At 38.1% G+C, this 25,674-nt stretch overlaps 2 protein-coding genes across 6 annotated transcripts in view; one reads left to right on the top strand and one right to left on the bottom strand.

The window, feature by feature from the left end:
• Window positions 1-9,063, top strand: part of SLCO5A1 (solute carrier organic anion transporter family member 5A1) — a 75,230-nt gene extending 66,167 nt beyond the window's left edge. The window contains exon 9 of the mRNA XM_017812391.1: window positions 1,130-9,063. Coding sequence (XP_017667880.1) covers window positions 1,130-1,575 — 446 coding nt within the window. The 3' untranslated portion in view covers window positions 1,576-9,063. The remainder of the gene's footprint in view (window positions 1-1,129) is intronic.
• A 3,151-nt stretch (window positions 9,064-12,214) lies between these two features.
• SULF1 (sulfatase 1) overlaps window positions 12,215-25,674 on the bottom strand; it is a 121,817-nt gene continuing 108,357 nt past the window's right edge. For 4 of the 5 annotated variants that reach the window (XM_017812539.1, XM_017812537.1, XM_017812538.1 and 1 more), the window contains 7 exons: window positions 24,330-24,426; window positions 24,133-24,227; window positions 23,661-23,726; window positions 22,982-23,154; window positions 21,832-21,974; window positions 21,603-21,726; window positions 20,258-20,705 (listed from right to left, as the gene is read on the bottom strand). In XM_017812539.1, the coding sequence (XP_017668028.1) occupies window positions 20,599-20,705; window positions 21,603-21,726; window positions 21,832-21,974; window positions 22,982-23,154; window positions 23,661-23,726; window positions 24,133-24,227; window positions 24,330-24,426 (805 nt within the window). In that variant the 3' untranslated portion in view covers window positions 20,258-20,598. Of the gene's footprint in view, window positions 15,580-20,257; window positions 20,706-21,602; window positions 21,727-21,831; window positions 21,975-22,981; window positions 23,155-23,660; window positions 23,727-24,132; window positions 24,228-24,329; window positions 24,427-25,674 lie in introns of those variants that run through there. The other variant, XM_017812541.1, reaches the window with a different exon arrangement.

Genomic DNA, 25,674 nt, shown 5'->3' with positions numbered 1-25,674 from the left:
ACTTCCGTAAATCTGGAACTAACTGCCTGATTACTGTATTAGGAACCTAAAATTGATAGTTTCTGAAAACATCGTATCTGAAAATGCAGTTATTTGTCTTTTTTTTTTTTTGTTACTGACTTCCTAGAACAACATTTTTGTCCCAAAAAGATACATTTTTCCAGTTTCAAACTGTACGTAAAAATTAATAGTTACTAGAATTTTTTCTTGTTTAGAAACTGATTTTTGTTGCTTTCAGCAATAACAGTAGTTTTTGTCATTTTTAAAATAAGGAGCATTCATTACTTAATGTCTTAATTTCAAGTACTTCAAAGCAAAAAGAGATGCATGTTAAAAGTCTTTATTCAACAAAGCAGCTTCTTTCAAGCTCTTGAACTTCTAAAATCCTGCCTATTCAGAACACTCCAGGTGTTCAGCTACTACAAAATATATGACTAGAGCGAGCAAGGACTATTCTAAGAGAACAGAAGGAGAAGCCCATATAGCTGCATCTGGAAGTTTTGTTTGAGGAAGGAATTTCAATCTTGTCTTAAAGGTGGTGTATTTCTGGAGAAAGCAGGAACATTCAGTGGACTGACTGCATTTTTAGCTGCCTTGGAAGTTAAGGTCTGTTTCTGAGGAAGATCTATTCAAAAGAAAATTGAAAATCTTAGTGGTCTCACCACTTCCATCCATCTTCAGTAAGAAAATAATTTTGTGGTCTTTGGTGCTTTTTCTCCTTAATCTAAAAGCAGCACCTTTCCCAGCTCACAGGCAGTGGAAGTTCAGCAAGTAATGCTACAGAGATAATGCTACCCTCTCCCATGTTTTACTTCCTGAGAGCAAAACTGAATTTTCTTTGAGGCGCACTTAGTTTGGGAGCTATCCGGGGACAGCAGATTGAAGCTGTACCTGCATTGTTTTCTTTGTTTAAATTCTCTCCCATTTGTGGTAGGTTTCATGTGTATAAAGTAGTGTTGGTGCGAAGACTGGCTGACCAGTTTTCCATGTTTTACATTTCATGTAAGAACAGCAGTGTAGAAATCTCAAAAATTTTCGACCTACACTGTTTGGCTAAGGCATATAGTTCCTTTAGAAGTTTTCCACAATGTACTAACACATATTATTTCTCTTGCTATTTTTATTTCAGCTTACATTCCCACTCCGATTTATTTTGGGGCTGTTATTGACACCACATGCATGCTTTGGCAACAGGATTGCGGCGTACAAGGATCTTGCTGGGAATACGATGTCACCTCCTTTCGTTTTGTCTACTTTGGGTTGGCAGCTGCTCTCAAGTTCGTGGGATTCCTTTTTATTTTCCTGGCCTGGTATTCCATTAAGTGTAAAGAAGAACAACAGCAGAGACAGAGATGGAGGGCTTCACTGGTGAACACTGTGAGTGAGATGGTTGGACAAGCTGGACCCCAACAAAACTATGCACGGACTAGATCCTGCCCTACCTTCAGTTCCCGAGGAGACACCAATGTGGCACAAGGAATGAACTGCTTAGAACAGACATATCCCGGCCCTTTTTCAGAAGCAATAAATTCCTCAAATGAAAATGTGTTGGAAGAAGTCACTGCTGAGATATAGACCCCTGGCTTGGTAATGTAATATTTAATTTTGTTGGTTGACTTAATTACGGCGCCTTGTAAAACACCTGTGCCTTCTATTTTTAATCTAAATGTAACGTGATAAAACCAACAAAGCTTGATGCAAACAACCATAATATGTTCCTGAGGGCTGGATACCTCAAACCAAACCAAGTTCTTATTCCTCCCCTCCCAACAATGGAGTTTTAAAAATGGTGTTTGTAATTATTTCAGATGTGTCCATTAGATGTCCGTGCTCTGATCTAATATCATTGTAAAGATGAGGTGTTACGAACAGCAGAAGTCAGTGGAAGACTGACAAAAACTCATATTGTTGATGTCTAGACTCACAAGAATGCTTAAATGTATTGTCAACTTCATATCCGCAAATTGTATTTTTAAGAGAGTAGTTACTGTGAGTTCTGCTATGAAGCACAACTGAACTTATTTAAACTATGCAACTTATTTGGATAATTGTATGTGCAGCAAAATAAGTTTAAAGTTTGCTTTTAAAGACATTACTGCAACCGAATTTGAAAGGGGCTATTTTCAAACATAATCATTAAATTAAAAAATAACATAAGGTTTAAAGTACTGTTAATAACATGTCAAGCCATACAAGAATTATGCATCAGGTAATGTTTGCAAATGTTGAGTTGTAACATCTTTATCCTGTCAAAATGTGCATTAATTTTCATTTGATGGGATGTAGTCATTCTTCACAAAGTACACAGGCTAGGAAACTGTAATGCTTGAAGTAAAAAACTTCAGTATTAATTTATAGTAACATTAAGATGTAGGAATCATACACACATACCAGAGTGGATATGTGCGTGTTTCTGTAATGTTATTTGGGTGGCCGTTACTAGCACCAAATCCATACTTTCCTGAGGAAAAAACCAACCAGTTGTAGCTTGATAGGAAGAGTTTGGCTGTCCTTCAGAATTTTGTGTATAATTCAGCTTCAGTGGAAAAGTCCTGAGGGGGAGCTAATGGCCTTGTCTCTTGTCTGGGTGGCAGTCGGGGACCTGACGGGTCCCTTGCAGCCAGCAGTGGCACACAGTTCAGGCTGGTGCTGTTTGCACCTGCTGCAGGAGTGAGTAGAGAAACCCTTCAAGAGAGCTGAGAGCACCACCCATCGTGGTGCTGGGTACGAGGCTCTCCCTCCTCTCCTGGCACCACTGGGGCACTGTGCACCCTGCCATCCAGGACAGCTGGGGAGGGGGTTCTGGCTCAGACCCTCTCATTTCTGCCACACTTCTGCCTCTGCAGCTGCCCGGTGCTGAGCAGGCTGGTTGCACAGGCCTGGAGGTCCTGGTTTTGTGGTTTGTCCCACATGTGGCTGCCGGCTGCCTTTCCTTTTCTCAACTTCATTGAGAGCTTCTGGGAAGGCAAAGTTTAGCTCTCCTTTGGCCTTCCAGGAGAAGAGCTAAGAATAGAAATTATCAGCAAGTGTGGACTCACAAGAACTGCTGTGGCCTTTGGCTATTCCAAATTACTGTAGCGTGTTTTCTCCCTGAGAGACGCTGAGACTTTCTAATCAAATGTGCTTGGCATTTCATTTCTTGTTCTGAAGGCTTTGTAGTACCATGCTTATGATGTACTAATGATGTCTCAAAGCGCAGAGAATGATTTCAGGTGGACAATAGGAAGTCAAAGCTGTATTGTACCCTGTAGGGGAAGTCTTAGAAGTGTAGGAAATTAAAAGCAATCTTTACAGATGAATCGGTGATAGTCAGGTTTGGATTTTGCCATGTAGAGAGCTTGTGTGAAAATAAATAGAGCATAATTTCTACATATTTTTGAACAGAGTTATTCCTTATTTAAGTTTTCAATTTATAATATGTAAATTGATCAAACATTGTATGGAACCAAGTCCTTGAAATTAAGGGCAGTACTCTCCTTGGCATCCACTGAGTTGTCCTGGGAAGAGTAGGTTTCCCTTTCCACCTTTGCTGACTTGACTGCCTTTTGTCATCTCCTGGTTCTTCTTGAGCAGCACATAAGACTACCCACAGGGCTGCTTGCCCTGCTTGAAATGGTGGCTGCTTATTTCAGAATGTCTTAGTCCATTTATGTAGTTTGTAACAATTCTCCCTCTTTCTGTAGGCAAACTCAGATTTTTCTACCCTGAATTACAACATAGAGGAATATTGTTTTGATAATTTCCTACTATTCTGTCCATATTAACAGGTTTTTGGGGTAAAGCCTGAAAATGTTTTTGTCTCTTATGCAGCCACCAGGTATGCGTCCTCAGTCAGCACATGCCACCTGAGATGTTGGCTTCTACACTTCTTATCCCGAGAAATAAATTTCCTTGGTTCAAAGGTGTTGGGTATAATTTTCTTTTTTTGCTATAGGAGATCAGAATAGATGATATAAATGTTTCCTTCTGCTCCAGTCTCAAATGCTTGTTGCACCAGGAATTTCCTGCCATGACAAAATTTGAGGCAAAGTAGTGGGACGAAGTGTAATTGCAGCCCATCACCCATCCATTTTAATCACTTCCCCATTTAAATGATCATAGGGTGAGGTGAGGAGTGACAATCTTTTCAAATACCTCAGAAACAGAGCACTTAGGGAATTGTAAAAGACTAGAAATGAATCATTTATCCTGATCTTTTCTATTTCGCTTCTGTTCCATGAATAACAAGAGAGAGCAGATTAGGATTGTCAGGAACTAATGGCATTGATGCCAAAGAATGAGAGAAGTGACACATATGCAGCTGCTGCTTCTGAGTTTATTTCAAGGGAATTCAGAGCTTGTTGGGATGGAGACCACTGATTTTTTTAGGAAATCCTGACCCTTCAACTTCTAAAAAGATTCATATTTTGAAATGTCTGAGAAACTGGAATGTAGAAGGAAAGATGTTAACTTTGGAAATACTGAAAAAGCCTTTCAATAGTTTTTTACTTTTTCTTTGAAAATTATATGCAAAACAAAATTCTCTACTTTTCAAAACAATTTGTTACTATTTTTGGATATAGATAATTTTGACAATTCGAATAAATTTCTACAAAATCACTTAATTAAATTGGCATCCTCTGAAAGAAAGAAAACCCAAACTGTGGCCAGTTTTTGATTCATTCCTGAAGGAGGGTTTATTTGTGAGTAAGCTATAACAGTCTAAACTAAACCAATAAAAGCATGTAGGGGAAACACATTAACTTCCTAGAGAAGTCAATTCCAACATTGTAATTGACTGAAATATGGACTGAGACCTGCTGAACAAACACTATTTTCTGAGGTTGTCATTGCTGAAGGAAGCAGAATTGCCAGAGAAGTTGAGTGCCTCCCTAGCAGTAGTCATGATCGACATGTGGTGCTAAACCAACTTCACAGTAACTAAAAAAGAACTTTGCCTGTCATCCAGTGAAGGGGCCCATGCTGTCTTCCTACTGTGAAATCCTCTCACCACAGAATATAAAATTCCATTAATTTCCACCACCTTCCCTCTCTACCCCAAAATACATAAGGTTTGGTAGCAGCGAGTACAAGAAAATGTAAAGCAGGTGTCCTGTTCACCCACAGGCTGCTTTTGGTAGCAAACCCAAGTCACCTACCTGCACTTAACCAGCCAGTGGTGATATGGAGCAACAATGTCTGGTGATCTACTACAAGTCCACAAAGTGCCATCATGCCCTCACAGGAACAGACTAATTCCCTTTTACCCCACTTATTCCTGATTTAGAGTGAGGAACATGAGAGGAGAAGTAGCCCAAATATATGGACTTGACTGAACAGGTAATCGTCCCTGCATAGCCTCCCATTCATCCTTGTTTCCTCAAAAAGGAGAAAACTTCAGAATGGTAAATGTGTAGCCATGGCCTTGGGTGCTAACGAGTGCAGCACCCTCCAGAGATGGTTCCTAGATCTTTGTGGGTCTGGAATAATCTGGAGAGTGGGACTCTCTGTGTTTCCCATTTTAGGCAAAAGCGCTGTGGTTTTGGTTCCCCTTCTTCTCCATGAGCATACTGGATATAATAGGGTATAATTTGGAACTGGTGACATTTTATATCCTTTCAGTACAGTGTGAGCAGCTGCAAGAAACGTTGAATATTATGGTGCAATTTATATTTATTTGGAAACTTTTAGTTCTTTGGACAGCCTATGTATCTTTAAAAGTATGTGTAGTAACATGCAGTTTCTCAGAACTTGCTGTTATGTAAGCAGAGTAGGGGCACAGATCTCCTATTAGGTATTAGAAATGTAAGTTTGAAAGGCCCTAAACTAGTTACAAACACTTGAGTATACTGTTTTCAAAAATACGTTTGTTTGGGGGTTTTAATATAGCTTATTAATTTATAGTATTAACCATTAATTCATTATGGCTCTGATCCAGCAGAACACTTTCATATGTATGTAAATTTATATACTTAAATAATGCACTTAAAAATGATGCATGTATGTAAGTATGGGACTGAGTCCCATCTGCATTAAAAAAGGAATTCCTCTACCCAGAGAGTAATTTCCATGATGAGCTTTTTCCCCATGGATTTAGTGATAATTGTAACCAGAACAGCACAAAGTAGCACTTGAGTACTCTCCTGTGGCATTCACGTGTGGCTACTTACATATCTGGCAATGGAGGAAAGTTTTCATTTTCAAGTAGAATTCAAATTAAAAATATTTTGTGGACATGCTCTAAGATACATTCTAGTTCTTCCAGCCATTCACTTATTTTATGAATATCCGGCTGAAAACCTGTGTGTTACATGGGGAGATAGATTAAACAAGGGCATCTTTCTGACCTTAGAGCCAATGAAATTTCTCAAGTGATGCTGTAAGTTTGAATTGTGCCCTTTCACAGAATTTGGACCTAAAGGTTGAGGTGACAGATTTCAATATCCCGCACAAATGGAGCAGAGCACTGCCTGCTCAGTGTAACTCCAGAGAGCATGTCTGGGAGAGGGGTCAGCACCTACTGTACTGTTCTTTTGGGGTTTTGCCCCAAAAGGCCTGAATAATTGCTGCCTTACTACACTTCCCGTGTGTGTAATACCACAGCTCTTCATGGTGTTCTATTGACATAAAACTGAAGATAAATAAATAGGTCCAAAGTGTCTTATTGCTATTTTGCAGCCAGATTCTCAGCCTCATCAGTCCAATGTTGAGGCTGAAAAACTGGGCCATACTTTCAGTTGGAATTTAACAAGTTGGAGCTTTAGCAAGTGCTTGTTTAGCTTTTATACTCTATTCACTGGTTGCTACTAATATTTTCAGAGATCAAATACAAAAAACTTCCCAAATAAGTTTATCCTTTTCTGTTTTCTCAATAATGTGTCTTTTATAATGGCATAGGAGATGCAATGCTGCATTGCTTCAGTATCTGGGTTCCCCCAGCTGAATCCATCCAGCTGTGGTTGCTTTCCAAGGGCTTAAAATACCTGGTAACAGAGATTTACCTGGACTGCAATCTGAATCACAGTTGCTTTGGGCAGAGTGTTTGCCCCTTGTAGATTAAACCTGTATCAACACATTTCAGGTTCTTCACATACTGGACTTGATTTTGTGGACACTTTTATGACTTTAAAGTGCTTAGAAGATGGGCAGTCAATATAATGGTGGTAGACTTGTTCTTTGGTAGAGAATTAGGGCTTTCTTTTTTTCTTTTACCATCTCGTTTTACAAATAGCAATTCAAAAAGGTTACATGTAAACATTGTCACAGAGTTACCCATATCCTGCAGCCATATCCATTACATTAAACTACAGTTAATGCCTGCGGTTTTTAGCAGTTGCCCCTCCAGTCCTTCAGGTACGCTTTTTCTTTTCTGTTATTACAGCCTTTTAAACACAGAAGTAGCTCTACAATTTCAAAGTAGCTCCAAAGTTTTCTTGACTTAAACTGTTACAAAATAGATGCTTATTTATCTGGGTTCCATTCTGCTGTTCTAATTATTGCATTACCCATTGTGTGTGCTATATTCTCTTAGTTTTTCGATCTCAAACCAGTTGTAACAATGTTATTCTGTAACAATGTTTTGTTCGTTATATAGAATAGGTGAAAAGCTGTGGAATTCATGAAGGGCTACAAAAAGCATCCAAAACATGGTTCACCTTGAGAAGGGTAAAGACAGCTTGATAATCTTTGGACAAATGACTAAACAACACTGTGGTGCTAATAGGTACTGAAGTATTTTATGATGTATTCACTATGACTTAAATGACATGTTCAAGGCATGTCAGTGATGCAACTGCATGTGTTTTTGTTCTTAAAGTCTGGACTATTCCAGCAAAGACAGTGTTTGTAATTCCTGGTGGGCCAATTCCTACCTAGCTCTTCTGTGGGAGAGTAATTTCAGGAGGCAGTGTAGGATTTGGCCCAGCACTAATAGCTAAGGTAAAAGCTATACAGGCCACAGAAATTTATGTAGAATGTATTCATCCTGCTGTAGCATATTACTGTATTTAGTTGCTTTGCTTAAGCAAAGGCTAAATATAAATTCTCTAGTAATGGCAAGAAACACTAGGCTAAATTCTGACACCCCTTAACCAAACAATGTTAGTAAGGGTTTGAATTAAAATGAGGATTCAGATCTGAAATATGAATGTTATTTTATGGAATACCAGAAAGGAGGGGTAGAATAAGAGTAAATTCTATCTCTAGCAATGGGAAAAGGCCAAATCTGGTTGACTTTAAGGTGAGCTACGATTTAAAACAGATGGTTTTGGGCTTAAAATCTTGAAAACAAATTTTTTTTCCCTCCCATTTTGAATTGCAATTATTTTGTGTTATTGTGCCTGGACTACTCATGCAGAACAGATATCTGTATCCTAAATAGCACTAAGAGCACTAATAGCACTAATTACACTTCTGGCTGACAAGCCAGAAATTTTACCTCTGTAACAAACTCTGTATTTGAAATTGTGGAGGGAAGTTTCAAAATAAAACAAACAAACAAGAAGTACAAAATGATCCAGAGCTGAGTTTCAATAAAAAAAAGAAGAAAATAATTTTGTGTCAGTGAGATCCATGGTTAAGTGAAGGCTTTCCTCAAAAGAAGACCTGTCCTTTTCCCCAGTTGAGCACTGGGAGTTTTGCCCTTGGCTGCAGTGCATACCTCTACCAAATGACTTATGCAGAAGAGCAACAGTCTGGGTAGTATCTTAAGAGCATGGAGTGGGCACACTGCCTGTAACTGGTTAGTTTTTAAAAAACTCATAATTAAGCAAATGTGTAGAGTATTAGGGAAATTTGTAGGGTATGTCTGACCGTATGAGTGTGTGTGTGTGCTGTGCTGTGGTAAAAAGAGAATAATTGGTTTATGCTGGTTTTTTTGCATACTTTAAGCTTCTGTATGGTTTGGGTTTTTTTAATTGATATTTATTTCTCAGCAGAGCTTAGAATAATTTTGTAGCTGTATAACCCATGACTTAATGAAATCTACTGTCAGCATCTGTTGTAAACATGTGTTTACAAAACAAACTCTTGAATACTTGATACTTGGAAATAAAAAATAGCATATCATGTGTGTTTTATTTCAAACAAAAAGAAGGCAAGAAAAAATGTACATGGGGAACTGTAATCACTGTGGATGAAGTGATGAAGTATTTGGTCTTTTAGTACATTGTCAGACAAAAAATCTTTCCACTGAATTCAATGACCACCAAGTCACAACTAAGCATTGATTGCGCTGAATTAAATTTTAAAATTCCACCATTTTGTCTAGCCATAAATTTGATTGACATTAGTTAAGTTGACATTAATGTCAACTAATTGACATTAGTTGACATTATGCTAAGAAATACAAATTTGAAATAGATATTGACAGTTGGAAAAAATACATAGACTGCAAGACTATGTGCATCTATGCTGCTCGATAAGAGGGCTGGGGTATAAACCCAAGGATTGGACTCCTAATGTCCACTCTGCTGACTGCTGAGTTCACTCCTTGGCTCTGATTTGGGCCACACCATCAAAGTGCCTCTATGTGGTTTGTGGGGACTGGCTGTACTGCAGAGAGCTCCCACTCATGGGAGCTGAGCCCGGTTTGGTTTCCCCCCACCTCTGCAGCCACCCAGCACTGCAGGCTGTGTGTCAGTGACCCCCATGTCCCCGTGCTGCACCTCAGGGACATAGGAGCTGTAGGAGCTCTGCTCCCACCCTGTAGGAGCTCTAGGGGTTGAAACACAGGCCTTGTATTACTGCAAACATTTAAAAATGAAGAGAAATGGAAATTATATTTTGTGTCCACAGGAACATCAGCACAGAGCCAAGGGGAGACCTAGGGCTAAGAGCTACATGTTGTTGATGGGGCCAGCCTGGCCTAGCAGTGTGGATGTGACCTTGCTCATACAATTTGGCTTCAGAGCTAGGTTTTCTATTCTCTGGACTTACTTTAATTTAAAACTATAGGTGTATCCATGGTTGGCAATTCTGTCCCAAGGTGGCCTGGTCTTTCAAGATCAAACAAACAGCAAGTTGAAGTTAAATGTATTTTTCTAGACATATTTCATTATTGAATCTTTATACTTACAGTTTTTTGACCTGTAGTAGGTTTCACAGCTGGGTGAGCTGGGGCTTGTTTCTATGAAACTTCTTCACTGTTCAGTGTACTGTGAATACTATGAGCCACCACACCCCAGCAATGACCAAACGAGCAAAAAGTTTGCTGCAGCGGGGCAGCTGAATTTGCATTGATTCAGGATATGGCTTGTCTTTCAGAGGTATCTAAATCCATTTGCTTTCAGACCACAGTCACAAACTGTGGTGATGTGCCCAGCACCTACCAGATTCAAGCCCTCAGCCAACCCTGCAGCTTCAGTTATTGTGCTTAGTCAGGAAGAAGCTACTGTTTCATTGACAGCACAGAAATCTATAGGGTCCAGATCCTCTGTGATGTTCATCTTCAAAGTATGACTTGCACTTTTTCATTTCCAATATATCTAACCACACAAAAAAGCATCTTGCAGATCCCCCTAGATGTCACTAGTGTCCCAGACCAGAACTGTTAAACCAAGGAGTGTGCTGTGGATGAAGTTAGTAGATTTGTAGCACATCACGGTACCGTTGCTGTTTGAAAACCGATTAGATAACCCACTTGGCAGCGGCTGGAAGCACAGCGGTGGGTGCAGGGCTCAAGGAGAGGCGCTTGTTGTGTGGCTCTGCACTGACACCTGCTGCCCGAAAGGGTGTAAAGTAACCCTAGGCAGCCCCCAGGTAACTCAGGCTGTGACTGTGTCCCCTCAGCGGACAGAAACACATCTGTTTCCGAAATGACTCTTTGGCTTGTACCCCATTTACTACATATCAGGTTTCACTGCAAAATGGTGTCAGAGCACGCAAACAGGACTGTTTTTTGCTGAAAGTAAAGGATGTTTTGTGACAGCATCACACCTACCAGACACCAGCCATCCACAGGTGCTCAGGCCACAAGTCTAGGCCTGGGCAGATCCTCCCTGAACAGGGCTGTTGCAGTTCTTGCCTTCTCAGCCTTGACTGTTTTACACACAGATCCTCCCACTGTGCTTGCATGACTTCCACTATAGATAGCTGCAGGCATCTAAAGGGATTTTAGTGGGGAGGGTGGGGGTGGTCTATGCTCAGACCTGAACTCTGAAAAAATCTTCACTCAACTGTCACAAAAACCTAGAGGTGGATGAACTCCAGAACAATGTTCTGATCCAAATGTTTTTTTGCTTTTGTTTTTGTTTTTGTTTTTTTTTTTCCCCAAAGTGTTAGAGTGCGTTAACACCTCAGGAACAACAGGATTTACTTGCCAACAACAGCTCTTAAGTTATGTCCCTGCCCATGGTGGGAGGCTGGAATTAGATGATTTTTAAGGCCCCTTCTGACCCAAACTATTCTGTAATTCTTTGTCTGTAGTTCTGGAAAAGAAGCACTATACATCTTTGCTTTTCTTCAGGGTTCAGTTGCTAGGTCTCAGAAAGTGTCTCACGCTGTCCAAGGGTGTGAGGACAATACTGGCCACCCTATTTTAAATTCGAGGAGAAACTTTTCACATAACATTGTACCTCCCAAAGATGTGTAAGCCTTAAAGTTCTTCAGCTCCAGGCACTCTTCAGAAAGTAATGAACAGAATAGACACATCTGCCACTGCTCTGCAGATCAGAAAAAGCCAAGAACGTCCTCCTCTCAACCCTTCCCTTGCCTTGAGTGCTTGCTGATGAAGTCAGATTTAGGCACTTGTTTTGTTCCTGAGCCTGCAACTGCCTAATGCCTGTAAAAGCTTCCTGACAGTGACACCATGTGCTGCTTGTGGACTCAACGCTTCAGCTACAGGACAAGAAGTACTGTACAGAAAGAAATGCAAAAGATATTCAGAAAGCAACACACTGCTTAGGATGCATATTTAGGGATACGACAGATTTTGCCCTCTTTAACTTGACCTAGTTTTATATTTGATGCATGTTTCCAAGAGAGCAAGGATCAGAATTCATTGCTCTCTGTACCTCTTGGCTACAGAATGAGTCTTTTATACTTTCCTCCACACTCCTGTAAGAGAGCTGTAAAAAAGGCTCCCACCTAGTTTAGAAGATAGGGCACTGTCTAAGCTTCTGATAGTTTAGAAGACTGAGCACTGTCCTAGAAGTTTCCATTTCCTAAGTGAGTACTTCAAGCTCTCAGGTAAGAAGGAAGGACAAGTGAATGGGTGGACCACACTATTGCACCATGCCCTTCTTTATCTCTACCTAAGCATTAAGAGAGAAGAAAGCATCTTGCTTGGTTCTTTCAAAGAAGAGCTCTTCTAAAGAATGTAGGGGACATTGTTGGTGCTGGATAATTCCCTGCAAAAGATAGGAAAGGTAGTTATATGGGACCTTGCTTCAATTTGCCTTTGTCCTTCAAGTCCTCCCAAACTCACTGGCTCAGCCTACTCTGCACCCTGTTTTGAAATACATCCTGTACTTCCCAGTGTGCTTTCCAGGGCAGACATCTCTCAGGGTCTATCTGGCACTGCAATGACTGCTTTTTGAACACTTAGGTTCACCCTCTTTCCTGATTCCCATAAATTTCATCTGTCACTTCACACTGGCCGGAGCATCAGTGTCCAAGGACTATGTAAAAGAAAGAAGAGTTCAAGAAGCACAGATTCAGAGGCTGAGTTTGGGTATGAAGCTAATCTTATTCACAGCCTGTCGAACAAACACAGAGTGCAAGTAAGAGGGAGTGAGGGAGTTTACTTTGAAACCTAAATTCTTTTTTGTGATGACTCTTGTACAGCGAGACACTCCTCCTGGCTAAAGATCTGTGGTCCACTCTTGGTAAGCCCTGTGTGTCCTGTCTACTGTGCTTTGCTGTCACAGGGAGAACTCTTCAGGGAGGAGAGAGAGCAGCAAAGCAGGACATGGCTTTATGTAATGTTGCCTGCCTTCTGGGAACTGCTGGTTGTGCAGCTCGGTGCATTGACTTCCAGGAAGAAAGGACCAGATGAGTTTGGAATTAAAAAACATAAAGTCACAGCATGTCTTAAACAAAGAAATATATATTATTCACATCTCCAGGAATAATTTATAGCTAACAGAATGTTGTGTGTTATTTTGTTACCCGTTGTTTTAAATGTGGATGGATTCTTAAAACTCGAACTGTTAACATACTTTTAAAATAAAACTTATTTAGGAGGAAAATTGGATCATCTGGACTTCTCTGAAGCAGGTAAAGTAAAACACTTTTTATTTCAAGAAATATTGCTTCTAGACTTTCCCGAAGCCAGAATTGTACTATAAAAGTATCACAGAAGTATTATACAAGATTTAAAAACACAGTTTATATCCTAGTAACTTAAAACCTATGTACAAATAGCATCATTCATGACCATAAATATGTTTTTCTATCAATCAGCCCATGACACATACATCAGATAAAGAACTAGTAATTTTAACATATTTACAGAGTCCATCAAAAAGACTGCTTCTTAAAATTATTAATCCTACTAAAAGAATCTCCTTTTTAAAAAGTTTCAACTTAAAATACAATGTAATGAATGTAAGTTTAACCTGCAGTGCTTGCAATAGCCAAAAAATACTCACTACACTAAATAACATGTAAGAGATAGGAAACACCCGTGAGTTGGACACTATGGAATTACACCTTTTGAGGTAATTCTCTGTTGTTGTTGTTGTGCTAATTATTTAGAAATTTATGAAAAAGCAAGGGAAAATATTAAGTTTTGAGTAGTACAGATTTCAAAGTCATTTTGGTATTATACTTCATAAAATTTAATGTTTGGTAAAGTTCAAGAAAAAATTTAGAATACAACAAAAATTATCTAAACTACTATTTTTTAACCTCGTGTGCCTTTTGTTTCTAAAATAATGGAAATCTAACATGATTTTATCATTCCCTTTTATGCCTGTTCAAAACAAAGAAAGAATTTAAGACTCAAAATGATAATGCTTTCAAGATATTGTTCAGAATAATAAAAATCAGGTGGGGTGATAAAAGCATTTATCTATTGATGTAATATGCTTTTTACCAGTATCAGCAAAAAAAAAAAGTCAAAAAAATTAATGGAATTTTAATACTGACAGTATCAACATATAGGGAAACAATCCAATTTAAACAAATCCTTCTACAGTTAACAATCATTAGCCATACCTTTCTGAGAGTAAATTTAATTAAAGTAACAAAAACATGCAATATTTTTGCTAAAATAATACTCAAAGAGTCTGTTTCCTCAATTCATTCTGTATACCTCTTTCCTGTCAATCTATTTATTGGTTTCACAATTTCATGAAACAATGAGCAAACTAAGAACCTGTAAGGTATTAGATTCATAAATGGTATGGCATACAGATTTTAAAAGTGCATTTTACTTGAAAGTGTGACAGTAAGAATTGCCAGTGGTTAAAATAAGTGATGAGAAAGACATTGTGCAGGCATAGTGGGTGAAATGAAACACTCATTCATGGTGGGATCGTTTGGAAATAGAGAAAGTAACTGGACATCCTCTTCAAAGAAATAATTTTTAGCTTTCCCATTTCAAAGTTAACACTGTTTCTTTTAATGAAAAACTGGAAATCTTGCTTCCCAGTGGGGAGAATTACAGTGAAAGCATGTGCATGTAAATAAAAGAAAATGCACACAAATACTGAACTGGGCTCAATTTAGCTGCAAAATGTATCTACAATAAACATGGAATGTCAGTTGCCATGATTACCTTTATTAGTTTGCTAATAAGAAAAAGGAGAACTTATTTAATGGTTTACAACTGGATCTAATCCAAGGAGAGTGGAGCTGAGGCACTGCCTTCTACATTTAGGATTTGTGAACTTTCTTCTGCAAGACTCTGTTCTGGTTTTTTTAAGAAAGTTCCTGCTTTCTGGGTACTGATAGGTGAATCCCTAATGGATATGTTTACAGCCTGATGAACGAGGGGTTCATCAGACCTCATGGGAAGATACATTTGATCCTCAAATATATCTTCCATAGTGTCACTATCCTGATGAGCGTCTTTTTGAGGAATGCTGATGGGCTGTAGCATGAAGGTGTGACGGGACTCCAACTCTATCAAACCATTTCCACTGAAATCCATATCAAAACGGTCCGATTCTTTATCCTCCATCCATTTTTCAGCTTGATGACTATTTTTCCAGTGTGCGTCAGTCAAACTACTTTTCTCAGGAATATCATTGTTTAATTCAAGTTTCCTCTCCTGACTTAAAGTCACTGTGCTCAGAGCAAGGGCTGCAAAGTCCGTTGGCACAATCAGCTGCAACTCTTCTGCAGTCAGGCCGCTCGATTCTTCAGCAGAAGTCATTTCCACCAAGGTAAAAGGCGTGGATGATTCGTCCCCATTCCCGTTGCTTCGAGCAGTATTATCCTTGTCTGTTTGATTTTGCTGGTAGTAACTGTTCAGCAGTGCAAACATTCTATCTACATCCTTCAAGTAATTAGTCCAGTCAGCCAGACTAAGTCTAAAGTTGTATCTGTATTCATATACACTTTCATTCACACTGTACAAGTCTTCCAGTCCTTGCCAGTCAATGTCGCCAGTGAAACTGGGCAGGTTAGCCTTCCCATCCATCCCATAACTGTCCTCTGTTGAAAGAAAGAATAAAGCCTAGTGGTGAACACTATTAAAAGTGCAAGCAAAGCTTCCATATGTGCTTCTACTCCAATTTGCTTGAAAGCACCACTAGTTCATAAAGTAGGTAGCTCAAAATGTAAGACACTCCACCTCTTCTGTCATCACATGAATGGTTCTGGCCTTGGATATGTTCACAGCTCTTGCTAAACACACAGCAATAACGCCCCTGTCTTCCGCTACATTCTTGGGCTGAGTAAAAAAGAATAAAATCTAGTCTAATGGGGCTTTGTGATGGCATTCAGAGGTAAGTCTTTCCTCTGATATTTCAAGGTAGGAAAGGTGTTTCAATACACAAATTCACCTTTCCTGAACACTGCAGCAAAATATGCAATAACCAAACAGTGTTTAAGTATAAAAGATGGGACGAACTCTGAAAACCACTGGTGACCTGAACTTCAATGCCCACGTGAATTTGGTTTCTAGGTAGCTTAAGAAATAAGATCTACAAACTGACCAGACACAATTTATTTAATAAATGATAGCCAAAGGTGGTTTTTATCTATTTTGTAAACATTGATTTTCATTTATATGGAGCAATTAGGGGAAATAAAAGCTGTAAAAAATTGGTGTGAATTAATTTATAGGACGGCACCACTTTGTAAAATAGTGTTAAAATATACACAGATAGAGAATCTTCTTAAGGTTTTTTTTTTAAAAAAAACTTTCAAAGAAAATATCCAACAGCCTTATCAGATAATAAGTCTGAATAAAGGACATAGATATAAGTCTAAAAGTAGCAATGGAGCTGCATTTTTTATTGATCACAGCCAGAAAATGCAAAGACATGAAGGAAACTCATTTCCAAAGTATTTTAAAAAGTCACTACTGTAACTATAGTTACTCAGATTATCAACCGTGGTGTGAAGCCTATTTTATATTGACGAATAACACAGAACAGCACTGTTTTATTTAATTCACTGTGTAGACTGGGTTCAGTCCAAAGATTTTATCAACTAAGTGGTCTACAAGGAAAAACTAATCAGGAAATGCAAACGTCTGTCAGTAAAAGTGACAAATTTGTCCAACAGTGTGAACTGAGCTCAAATATTCATTTGTATTGAGCCTTTCATCTCTATAGTTGGTTCTTGGCATCTCCATTAATTTGTTTGCATTTTAAGTCGCCCTTTCTCATTATTTAAGTAAAACAGAGGATAAAACTTCTTTCTATCACAGATTATATTCTTTGCTTCTTAGTAGCTTGGCATTTCATAGTGCAAAGCATTTCTCCAATATTTAGTCCATCATATGGAAAGTCAAAAATATACCATTATGGTCAGGGAAAAACTTTGAGATTTTCTTATGATGTGGGGTATTATTCTGCTCCCACCAAAAGGACATCATTTTCCATACTTGAAAACACTTGAATATTTGCTCTTGTTATTTTTTTTACTTCATGCAATTGTAAATATTTGACAACATAAAATTTAACTATTTTCTTTTTTTTCAAATCTAGATCTAGAAATTTTTTTTTTTTTGCAAACATTTGGCAAACTTCCTGTTTCAGGAAGAAACACAAACTCTTTGGATTTGGTAGCACAGCTAGGACAGAGCTTCCTTCTTTCTTTTCCTGAAGTAGACAAGAGAAATGAAATCATAGCATGGCCACTTGAGAGCCACCTTGGCAAATCAAATATGGATAATTTGTTTCCTGAAACAAAAGATAATTCAATACCACAGAGATTTCAAGAAAGAAGACTTACTATTCCAGTGCTGAGAGGCAAAAAGGGCATCACAGGCAGGGATGCCTTTTCAGGTAATTTAGTCACCAAACCCTCTAACATATTAACTGTGCTGCAAATGTGATGATATTTAAATTTTTTTCTGTTATTATTTCTATTGATAGTTTTGTAATTTTTTTCTTTTATACATTAGAGCCTGTATAGGAAAACAAACTGCTGTGGGGACAATAAGTGGCCAAAGCAATTTGCTGTGTTATGGCAGAAACTGAAACAGGAGTGATGTTTGACCGGTAACCAGTTTGGGGATGGACCAGGGCAGTGATGGGGCAAAGAAGGAGACAGAAAAGTGTCTTTGGGCCCAGAAGAGCCTCTGCTGCCTATCCCCAGCAGTGGGACAGAGGGTTGAGCTGAGCAAGCTGGAGTGGCAGGCTGGGCAGTGGGGAAGTCATAGGACCAGTGAAGAGGAACAGGGTTTTTAAGAAGCCTTGCAGCAGGGCAATGGGACTGTGCTGTGGAGGAGCAGGATCAGCAAGGAGTTTGTTGTATTCCTACAAAACAGCTGAAAGTCTGAGCTACATGGTTCTTCACGCTGGATCTAACTTTCACCCTCTAAATGTAGCACCGTTTCTGCAGTTTCAGAGATGTTTCACAGCTGTAAAGGCATTGGGAATTGTTCCTTGATCTTCATGTCAAGCAGGAGAAAATAGCTCGTTAGAACACACAGGACAGAGGTAACTTGTATTCATACATGTTAAATAAAGGGGAAAGCAAAGTCTTAAGGTCCTAGAGCTGACTATGTTGGTTGACTGAGCAAGTTACCTCACATCTTAATCCCACGACTTGCAGGAAGCCTGAAATTTTCCTACTGAAATCAAAGCATACAGAGGGAAGAAGAGAGGAAAGAAAAGGTTTTCCCCTGTAAGAAATTTCATTACAAATAGATGTAAAACAGGAAAGTGCAGATGAGTTGCATTTGAGTAACAGCATGGCAGTAGTTTCCTTGACCAATATTTTGGAATTTCTCAGCTATGACACAGACCCAGAAGAGAGAAAAATTGTTGCTAACTGTTCACAGCAAAACTTATTCAGGTTTTTTGTTTGTTTTTAAATCAAGCATTAGTTAAGCTTTGCTCTCCATTTATCATACCCTGGAGTCTTATGATGCCATCTGTGGATGCATTGTCTCAAAACTCAGAAGAGATTTGAATATGTCTCCTCTGAGACTAAAGACAGGTAGGTACAATCATATCCTTGGTGGCTTTGAAAACCTTCAGAGAAGTAGGAGAGGAGAGAGGAACGTGCAGTTCACAAATCCTGTTTGCAACTATGCCTGCAGAGCCACATTCTGTCCATCAAAGGACAGAGGTGACACTAGTTCTTCCCTGCTGAAGCTCTCTCCCTGTGTCAAGCAAACATCACTATACTGGCTATTTCCATACCAGCCTGTCGCCCCAGTGTTTTACTTGCAACACAAGTAGTGCAACTCATGGCATTTTGAACTGGAAACAGGTCCGAGTGGAGAAAGCGCATGAAGGAAGCCTAAAGGGCAGCTCAGATGATTTAGCAGCACAGGGCTCTTCCTTTCTTGTTCCATTTGTTTCTCTGCAGGCATCAAGAAAAGGATCCTCTAAGAGATGGTTTTAATGATTCCCGATAAATTTGTTTTATTAATTTAATTTTTTTTGTTGTTTTAGAAAAGAAAAACATAGTCCACCAATATGGAGCTTGAACCAAAATACTGAACTCAGGCATCTGCATATATTGAGAAACTGGGTGTCTGGAGCAATAACGCTTGTGTTATACTGTACCTGGTATTTATTCCAGTAGCAAAATGTTTATTTTATTTTCTGTTGGTATTAGAAGTTAAAATGTTTTTATTACTAAACAGTGTAGCAAGATATAATTTAAAGATTAATCCGGTGTGCTCTACTATTTCATGCAATCCTACAATTCAAAAATGCCATTTTTGTTAGATCTGTAGTTAAAATGAGGAATGCTTACAAGGACACCTTCTAATTAAAGACTTAAAAGCATAATTATAGGGATTACTTTCTATCATTGCAGTAACCAGTTCCCACCAGGATGTAACGAGCAATGCAAACATCGGGATACAATCCAAATGAGAGCTTATGGTTTTCCTAGGTCCCAAAACTACTCAAGTGAGAAGATACAAAGTTGGCTGCAAGAAAATTAGCTGCATAAATTGGAGATCTATAAAACATTGAAACATATTAGCTTAATTGTTCCCTGGCTGTTGGAAGCTAATGACAAGGTTCTTTTCAGAAGACCCTGTGAAAAAAGTCTTGTGTAGAGTTGTATGCCCCTTGGACCCAGTTTACCTCTCAGGTAAGCAGTGTATATATCAGGAGCTACTCCTCCAAAGCGCACAGAGATGAAAATGCATAAAACTGATAAACTGTGTAAAGGAGTCAAGTCTAGATATGACACTCGACAGATGTTAATCTGTTTTTCAGCCTGAGGACAAGTACTGCTCAATGAACAGCAAGTGCAGTACTGTTAAGATCTGCGGTTTTTCAGTCTCTTCAGGTTTTTGCTTTACGTTTGAGTTGTTTCTCTAGCAGCAGACACAGGCCTCTGCATGATAAACATGTAGGTACAATAAGTATACTTGGAAGCAGAAAAATATACTTGCAAACAGCCTACTTTCATGTAGGTTCAAGTGTTAGTTATAAAAAACCTCACCTGGTGCCCTTCCTTAGTTCAAATAATACAACCTTCTTAAGAAATTTCATTTCATGCTTGTCTGATCTGGTCCCAGCCCAAAGGAGCCTCATCTTTCTGCCATACTTATACTGAACAGTCTCCCGCTGGCTTCTGAGCACATGCTGCTCATATTGAGCACTGCTTTTCCTTAAAGCAGCATCTGCCAGCATTTCCTAAAGCCAGTGAGAAGATTTTACTTTACTTTCATAGGTTTGATTAGGCTCTTTGTACTGCAGAAAGCTTTTTAAGCACATTTGGTTTACATTTAAAAAGCAGCTGTACAGACTTCGTAAATAAAACCAGAAAAAAACCTCCAACCCATCCAAAATCCACCCGATAATATGAAAGTAACCCAAAAGAGGTGATTCTTTTTGTGTCATTTTCCTAGGGTAAACATTTAAGAAATACAGGCATGAAATATGAGCTGTATGAAGTCTTGCTATGACAATGAGCTACATTAAATGCAGAATGGTAGATCTAAAAACCAATGGCCAAGTTCAGTGTAAAGTAGTTAGAAAATGCATGCATCAAAAGCTATGCTGTGTGCAACATGGCAGGATACAGACATTAGTTGAAATGGACTGGAGTCATGCAATTATTTGGAAAGAAGCTGCTGAGTAGAATAAAAAAGTGTGGATACCTGTGTGGATCATAGCTTCCTCCATCTTTATTTCCTGATATAGGAAAATACAAGAGTAACTTTTGTTAGTGTTTAGAACTTGTAAAACCATTCACAATGTAGTTTTCCATGCACAGCATCTAATTCCTAAAAAGAAATGTACTGTGTTAAATAAAGACAGAGCTGCAGTCCAACAGAGATTTCCTGGAAGTTTTATATAAAAGAACTGAAAAACCACAGTTTTTCAAAAATAATAAAACCCCAATACAATCAGATATTGTAAAAAAGAGAAATATTTGCAGATGAAGAAAGAGATACAAAGATGCAACACCACAAACAATGTAGAAGGGAATGTTCCTGTAAAAAAAATGAATCGCAATGTTCAGTCAACCAAAGTTAAGTGCAATGAATTCCAGTGATTTGAAGAAAAAATACCAGCTACTTTTGTACTCAGAGACTCTTGTAAAGAAATATTGTTTTCTTAAGAAAATGAAGACTACTGGTGATTAGAAGTTTACAATGTTAAGTCTCAGTGGTGGTGTAGGGCCTGAAGTTGTTCGCATAGGCAGACAGCAACCTGAGTAAACACAAGATTTAATACCTCACCTGATACTGGGAGGCAAAAACTAACCAAATAAATCCTGCAATAGAGAAAAGAATTATGATTATGAAGATCTGCGTGTACTTGTTATGGATTAGTTCCAAAAACATGATATCCTTTCTGTAGCATTTCTCTCAAATGCTGTTGTTTGCCATCAATATCTGTTGAGAATAATCTGTGCAAACTCGCAAAGAAGCTTCCTGGTCATGTTTTTTTGTAGGTGTATATGGACCATTCCAAACTATTCAGAGCAACACTTAGGGGAGTGACACTTCATGCATATAATTAGTACTTAAGTAGATGAAAAAAGTATGAATAAAATGGAAATAAACACTACTATTTATCTTGTACCTGTTTCAAGTCCCTTCGGCCTTGGATTGCACTGCTTATAACCTTGACAACTGCGCAGTTCCATCAGCTGTATGTGTAATTGATTTAAAATGCCTCTTTCCACTGTGTGCACTGTGTTGGTCAGCTGAGAAAGAGAGGAATGGAGGGAAACAATACTTGTTAACAGAAATAAAAAAAAATCCTAGAGGAGTCTGGTGAACAGCATTTCGTAACAGGGAACAGGGTTTACCTGATAAGGATCAGTGTTCATATCAAAATATTCCAAGAAGCCAGTTGCAAACTCACAAAAGAGAAAATTGTGGGTGTCATTGACTGTTCGCAAACACCAGTAAGTGTTGTTATTCGAGCTTGTGCAAGCACAGAAAGAGCCCACTGTAATTAAAGAAACAAGTTATTAGTTTTCAGTGAAAAATAATATGCTTGTTTCTTCTACTAGTATCTTTAATTCCAATAATAAAACATAAACATTGCCTTATATTTTTATTTAGATTTATTTAGATTTGAGTACTGTGATTAGCTGTAACAGTATCAAAGTTTTCTGAACAAGCTTCATAAAAACAGTAATGGTATTATAACACATTAGCTCTTCTTTAAACTATGGACTGTGTCAAAGGGACATTTTTTTACCCCATGACTGCTGCTGGAGCACTGCCAGAATGCACAGTAACATGAGAACTCTTCATAACTGTTTGTAACTCCACAGTTAAAAAGTAATTAGCCAACTTAATTGTTGTCTTTATAACAAAAATCATGCATATGACTACTTTAAGTACATTTTAAAATGTACTTTAAAAATACATATTAGCAGAAGTCTTAGTGCAATCAGAACAGATTATCATTAAGAGACTATTTCTTTCTCCAAATGAAAAGTTGTTCTTAGCAAATTTTCTGCTTGGAGTCAAATATGTTGTAACTTAATCATCACCTGATCTTGAAAAAGTTTTTGCAAGTAAACTTTTCAAGCACTTTTCTTTCTCCATCACAAAAGATGAGAAAGGTAATTTTTTTGTTAATGCAGAATACCGAGAAATGTTGAAGGATGCCTCAATAGGACAGTTTTCTTTATACCCTGAAATTTAGAGACTTAAAATATCTTTCAGCTCTAATACTTTCTTCATATACGCCATGAGTGCTACACAGTTGTGGTTTTAAAATTACTTTAGCATATAAAAAATGGGAATAATGGGAAGAATTCATAGGGGATAGTGATGATAAGTTGTTTATTATACACATTGAAATAAAAATGTTTAAGTAGACCTGTGCTGAAGTTTGTGACAACACTAAAGGTCAAAATAATGCTCTGATTGCACAAAGTGGAAAAACTGTAATAAGAGCAGAGGATAACCTGGATCACATCTGCATGTAGACATAAAACTTACAGTTCCAGAATGGAGCTGTTTGCCAGTGGTTGTTGTCATGTGTAAAACACGTCAGTCCAGGAAGGCTACACTCGTCTCCTTTCTTCTGGCGCCTTTTCCCCTTCCTTTCCTTCTTCCTTCTCCGGTTCTCTTTGAACAGCTGCAGTTTGCCATCCACTTCCTGTGCTGCTTCTCTGTTTAGAGAGAAAGTTGGGCACAGCTGACTAAGAACAGTCTCTGCTTGGTTAGCAACAGCACTAACAGTTTTCATATCTTTCTGGGTTTTTTAAAGGTGTGAGGATAAAAATATGACTTTCTCCTATCTCAACTTCCACCCCAGCTATTGTGACAAGGTGTTCCCTTCAGCAAGCATGAGAAATGACACACTGCTGCATTTACCGTCAACTAAATCTTTTTAAAAACCATTGATCAGTTTAGGATATAATTATTTTCATCCATTTTCTATCAATAGGTTTAAAAAATATTATCCATAAGCATTCACAAGCTGGTCCAAAACTACTGAATGTTTTTTGTGAGAGCTTGCTCCATGTGACCTTTACTTTTCCTCACCCCCTCCTTTCCTCTCTAGATAAAAAAAACCCAACGAAACCCCAAACCAAAAAACACCAAATCCCAAAACTACATTTCTCCAGTCACCAAAAAGCCAACTATGAGAATGAGAGGATAATAACAATCTTACTTGAAGGGATGAAGATGGCTCTTGAGTTTCTCTTGGGCTTTCACCCCTTTCTCTTTGTTGTAATAGCTACAGGAAAAATTATTAGGAATTATTTGCACCACAAAACCAAAACAGAAACATACTATCTTTGACATTTTCTTAAGAAACTATACAGAATAACTTACAATTTTCACTTCATGTATGAAAGTTAAATCTGTGTGAATGATCCCATTCTAGGTTGTAGCAAAACTACAGCTAGATTCAAACATGTTAGTAGAATACAAATATATTTAATCTTAAAATGTTAAAAGTTATCTTCTTGAGATTCACAGTAGCTTCTACTTATAAAATGTATCTAACTAAAATAGGTACCCTACAATGGTTATAAATATCAATAAAGGTTAGGTTCTTTATTTTCCAACTCAAAAAACCCTGGAAAATGTGTGACCTTAGTCATAGTGTAGCTTTCAGTATTTAATGCCATCTCTCTTACCTCTGTTTACTACAATCACATTCATCTGGCTTTCTTCTTTTTAGGTGACCTCTAACTTCCCTCAAATTCTTAATTTTGTCTTGGAGAGCTTCAATCTGCAGAGAATATTTCCGAGTTTCAATTATTTCGACATTTCAATTATTCTTTGAAAAGATAGCAGTGTGAAGACTTCATTCAGGTTTTAAAATACCTCTTACCTCCTTATCAATGTAAGCCTTGTGGTCCTTCCAGGCTCTGGCAGATTGGTACAGCTCCCTCTCACAGTGAATAGTGTCATTTGGAAGAATAAAACATCTGTAGTCACGAGTTTAAGAAACAGAAAAAAGAAGGTCAATGATTTCCCAGTTGCCTACCCATTTTTTCTCTTTCTTCTGACATTCTTAATCAATTAATTTTTATGGTCTGTTAATAAATAAATAAACTCGACCAGGCCCTCTTATGCTAACTTAATAATAATAATTGCATTCATTTGTTTTCTTTGAAAAAAAAAATCCTCATCCATGACAGATGCTCTCTGCCTGGTAAGCAAAAAAATGCATTAACATTCTTAATCAATTAGAAATTAAATTGAAACTGAAGTAAAAATCTGTTCAGAGTTTAAAGCCTCTTGTTAATCAAATGTGCCATTGTTTATTTAACCACCAGCTTCAGCAGAACCCTTCTTTTAATTTTTGAGAGGAACAGCAGAAAAAATATGTAGATGCCTATCTCTTCCCATGTTATCCTGTTCTGTTTTTTGCCTTGTTCAAAGAATTCCTAAAGCAATGCTGTGTTCTGTAAAGGTCAAAACACTTTATGGAGAAATAATAACTTTCCTGGAAAACGATTTAAAACTTTATTAATTCCATGATTGGAAATTATCAATGTAAAAAAAGGGATGACTTTTACCTATTCAAAACTAACTTTTATGTTTTCCTCAAAAAAAAAAAATAAAGAAGACAAAAAGAAATAAATACTTATGTTTTAAGTGCAAAAAAAGGGACTAAAGAGAGATTTTTGTAGCCTGCATCTTTCTGGTTTTTCAGATCCCTCACATTAGCTTTTTTAAGCTAAAAAATAATTTGAGATGTTTGCCTTTTCATTCAGATTTAGTGTAGGGCTAAAAATTGAAATCTAAACAACATTCAGGATGGGAAAATGATTGCAGATTTCTTCAGGATCATAGAATCCTAGACGGTTTGCTTTGGAAGGGACCTTAAAGATCATCTAGTTCTAAATTCCCTGCCATGGGTACCCACTAGACAAGGTTGCTCATGGCCACATTCAACCTGGCTTTTAACACTTCCAGGGATAGGGCATCCACAGCTTCTCTGGGCAACCTGTTCCAGTGCTCTACTACCCTCTGAGTAAATAATTTCTTCCTGAAATCTAATGTAAATCTGTCCTCTTTTAGTTTAAAACTGTTCCTCCTTGTCCTATAATTTTCTGCCCATGTAAAATATCACAAGACCCTTTTAGGTACTGGAAGGCTGCTATAAGGTGTCCCCAGAACCTTCTCCATGCTGAACAGCCCCAGCTCTCTCAGCCTGAATAAACAGGCCT

Source organism: Lepidothrix coronata, unplaced genomic scaffold, assembly GCF_001604755.1.
Source record: "Lepidothrix coronata isolate B3197 unplaced genomic scaffold, Lepidothrix_coronata-1.0 Scaffold36, whole genome shotgun sequence".
In the NCBI taxonomy this organism is placed as follows: Eukaryota; Metazoa; Chordata; class Aves; order Passeriformes; family Pipridae; genus Lepidothrix; species Lepidothrix coronata.
Note: the sequence above shows the minus strand (reverse complement) of the source record. Positions and strands in the feature narration are given on the sequence as shown.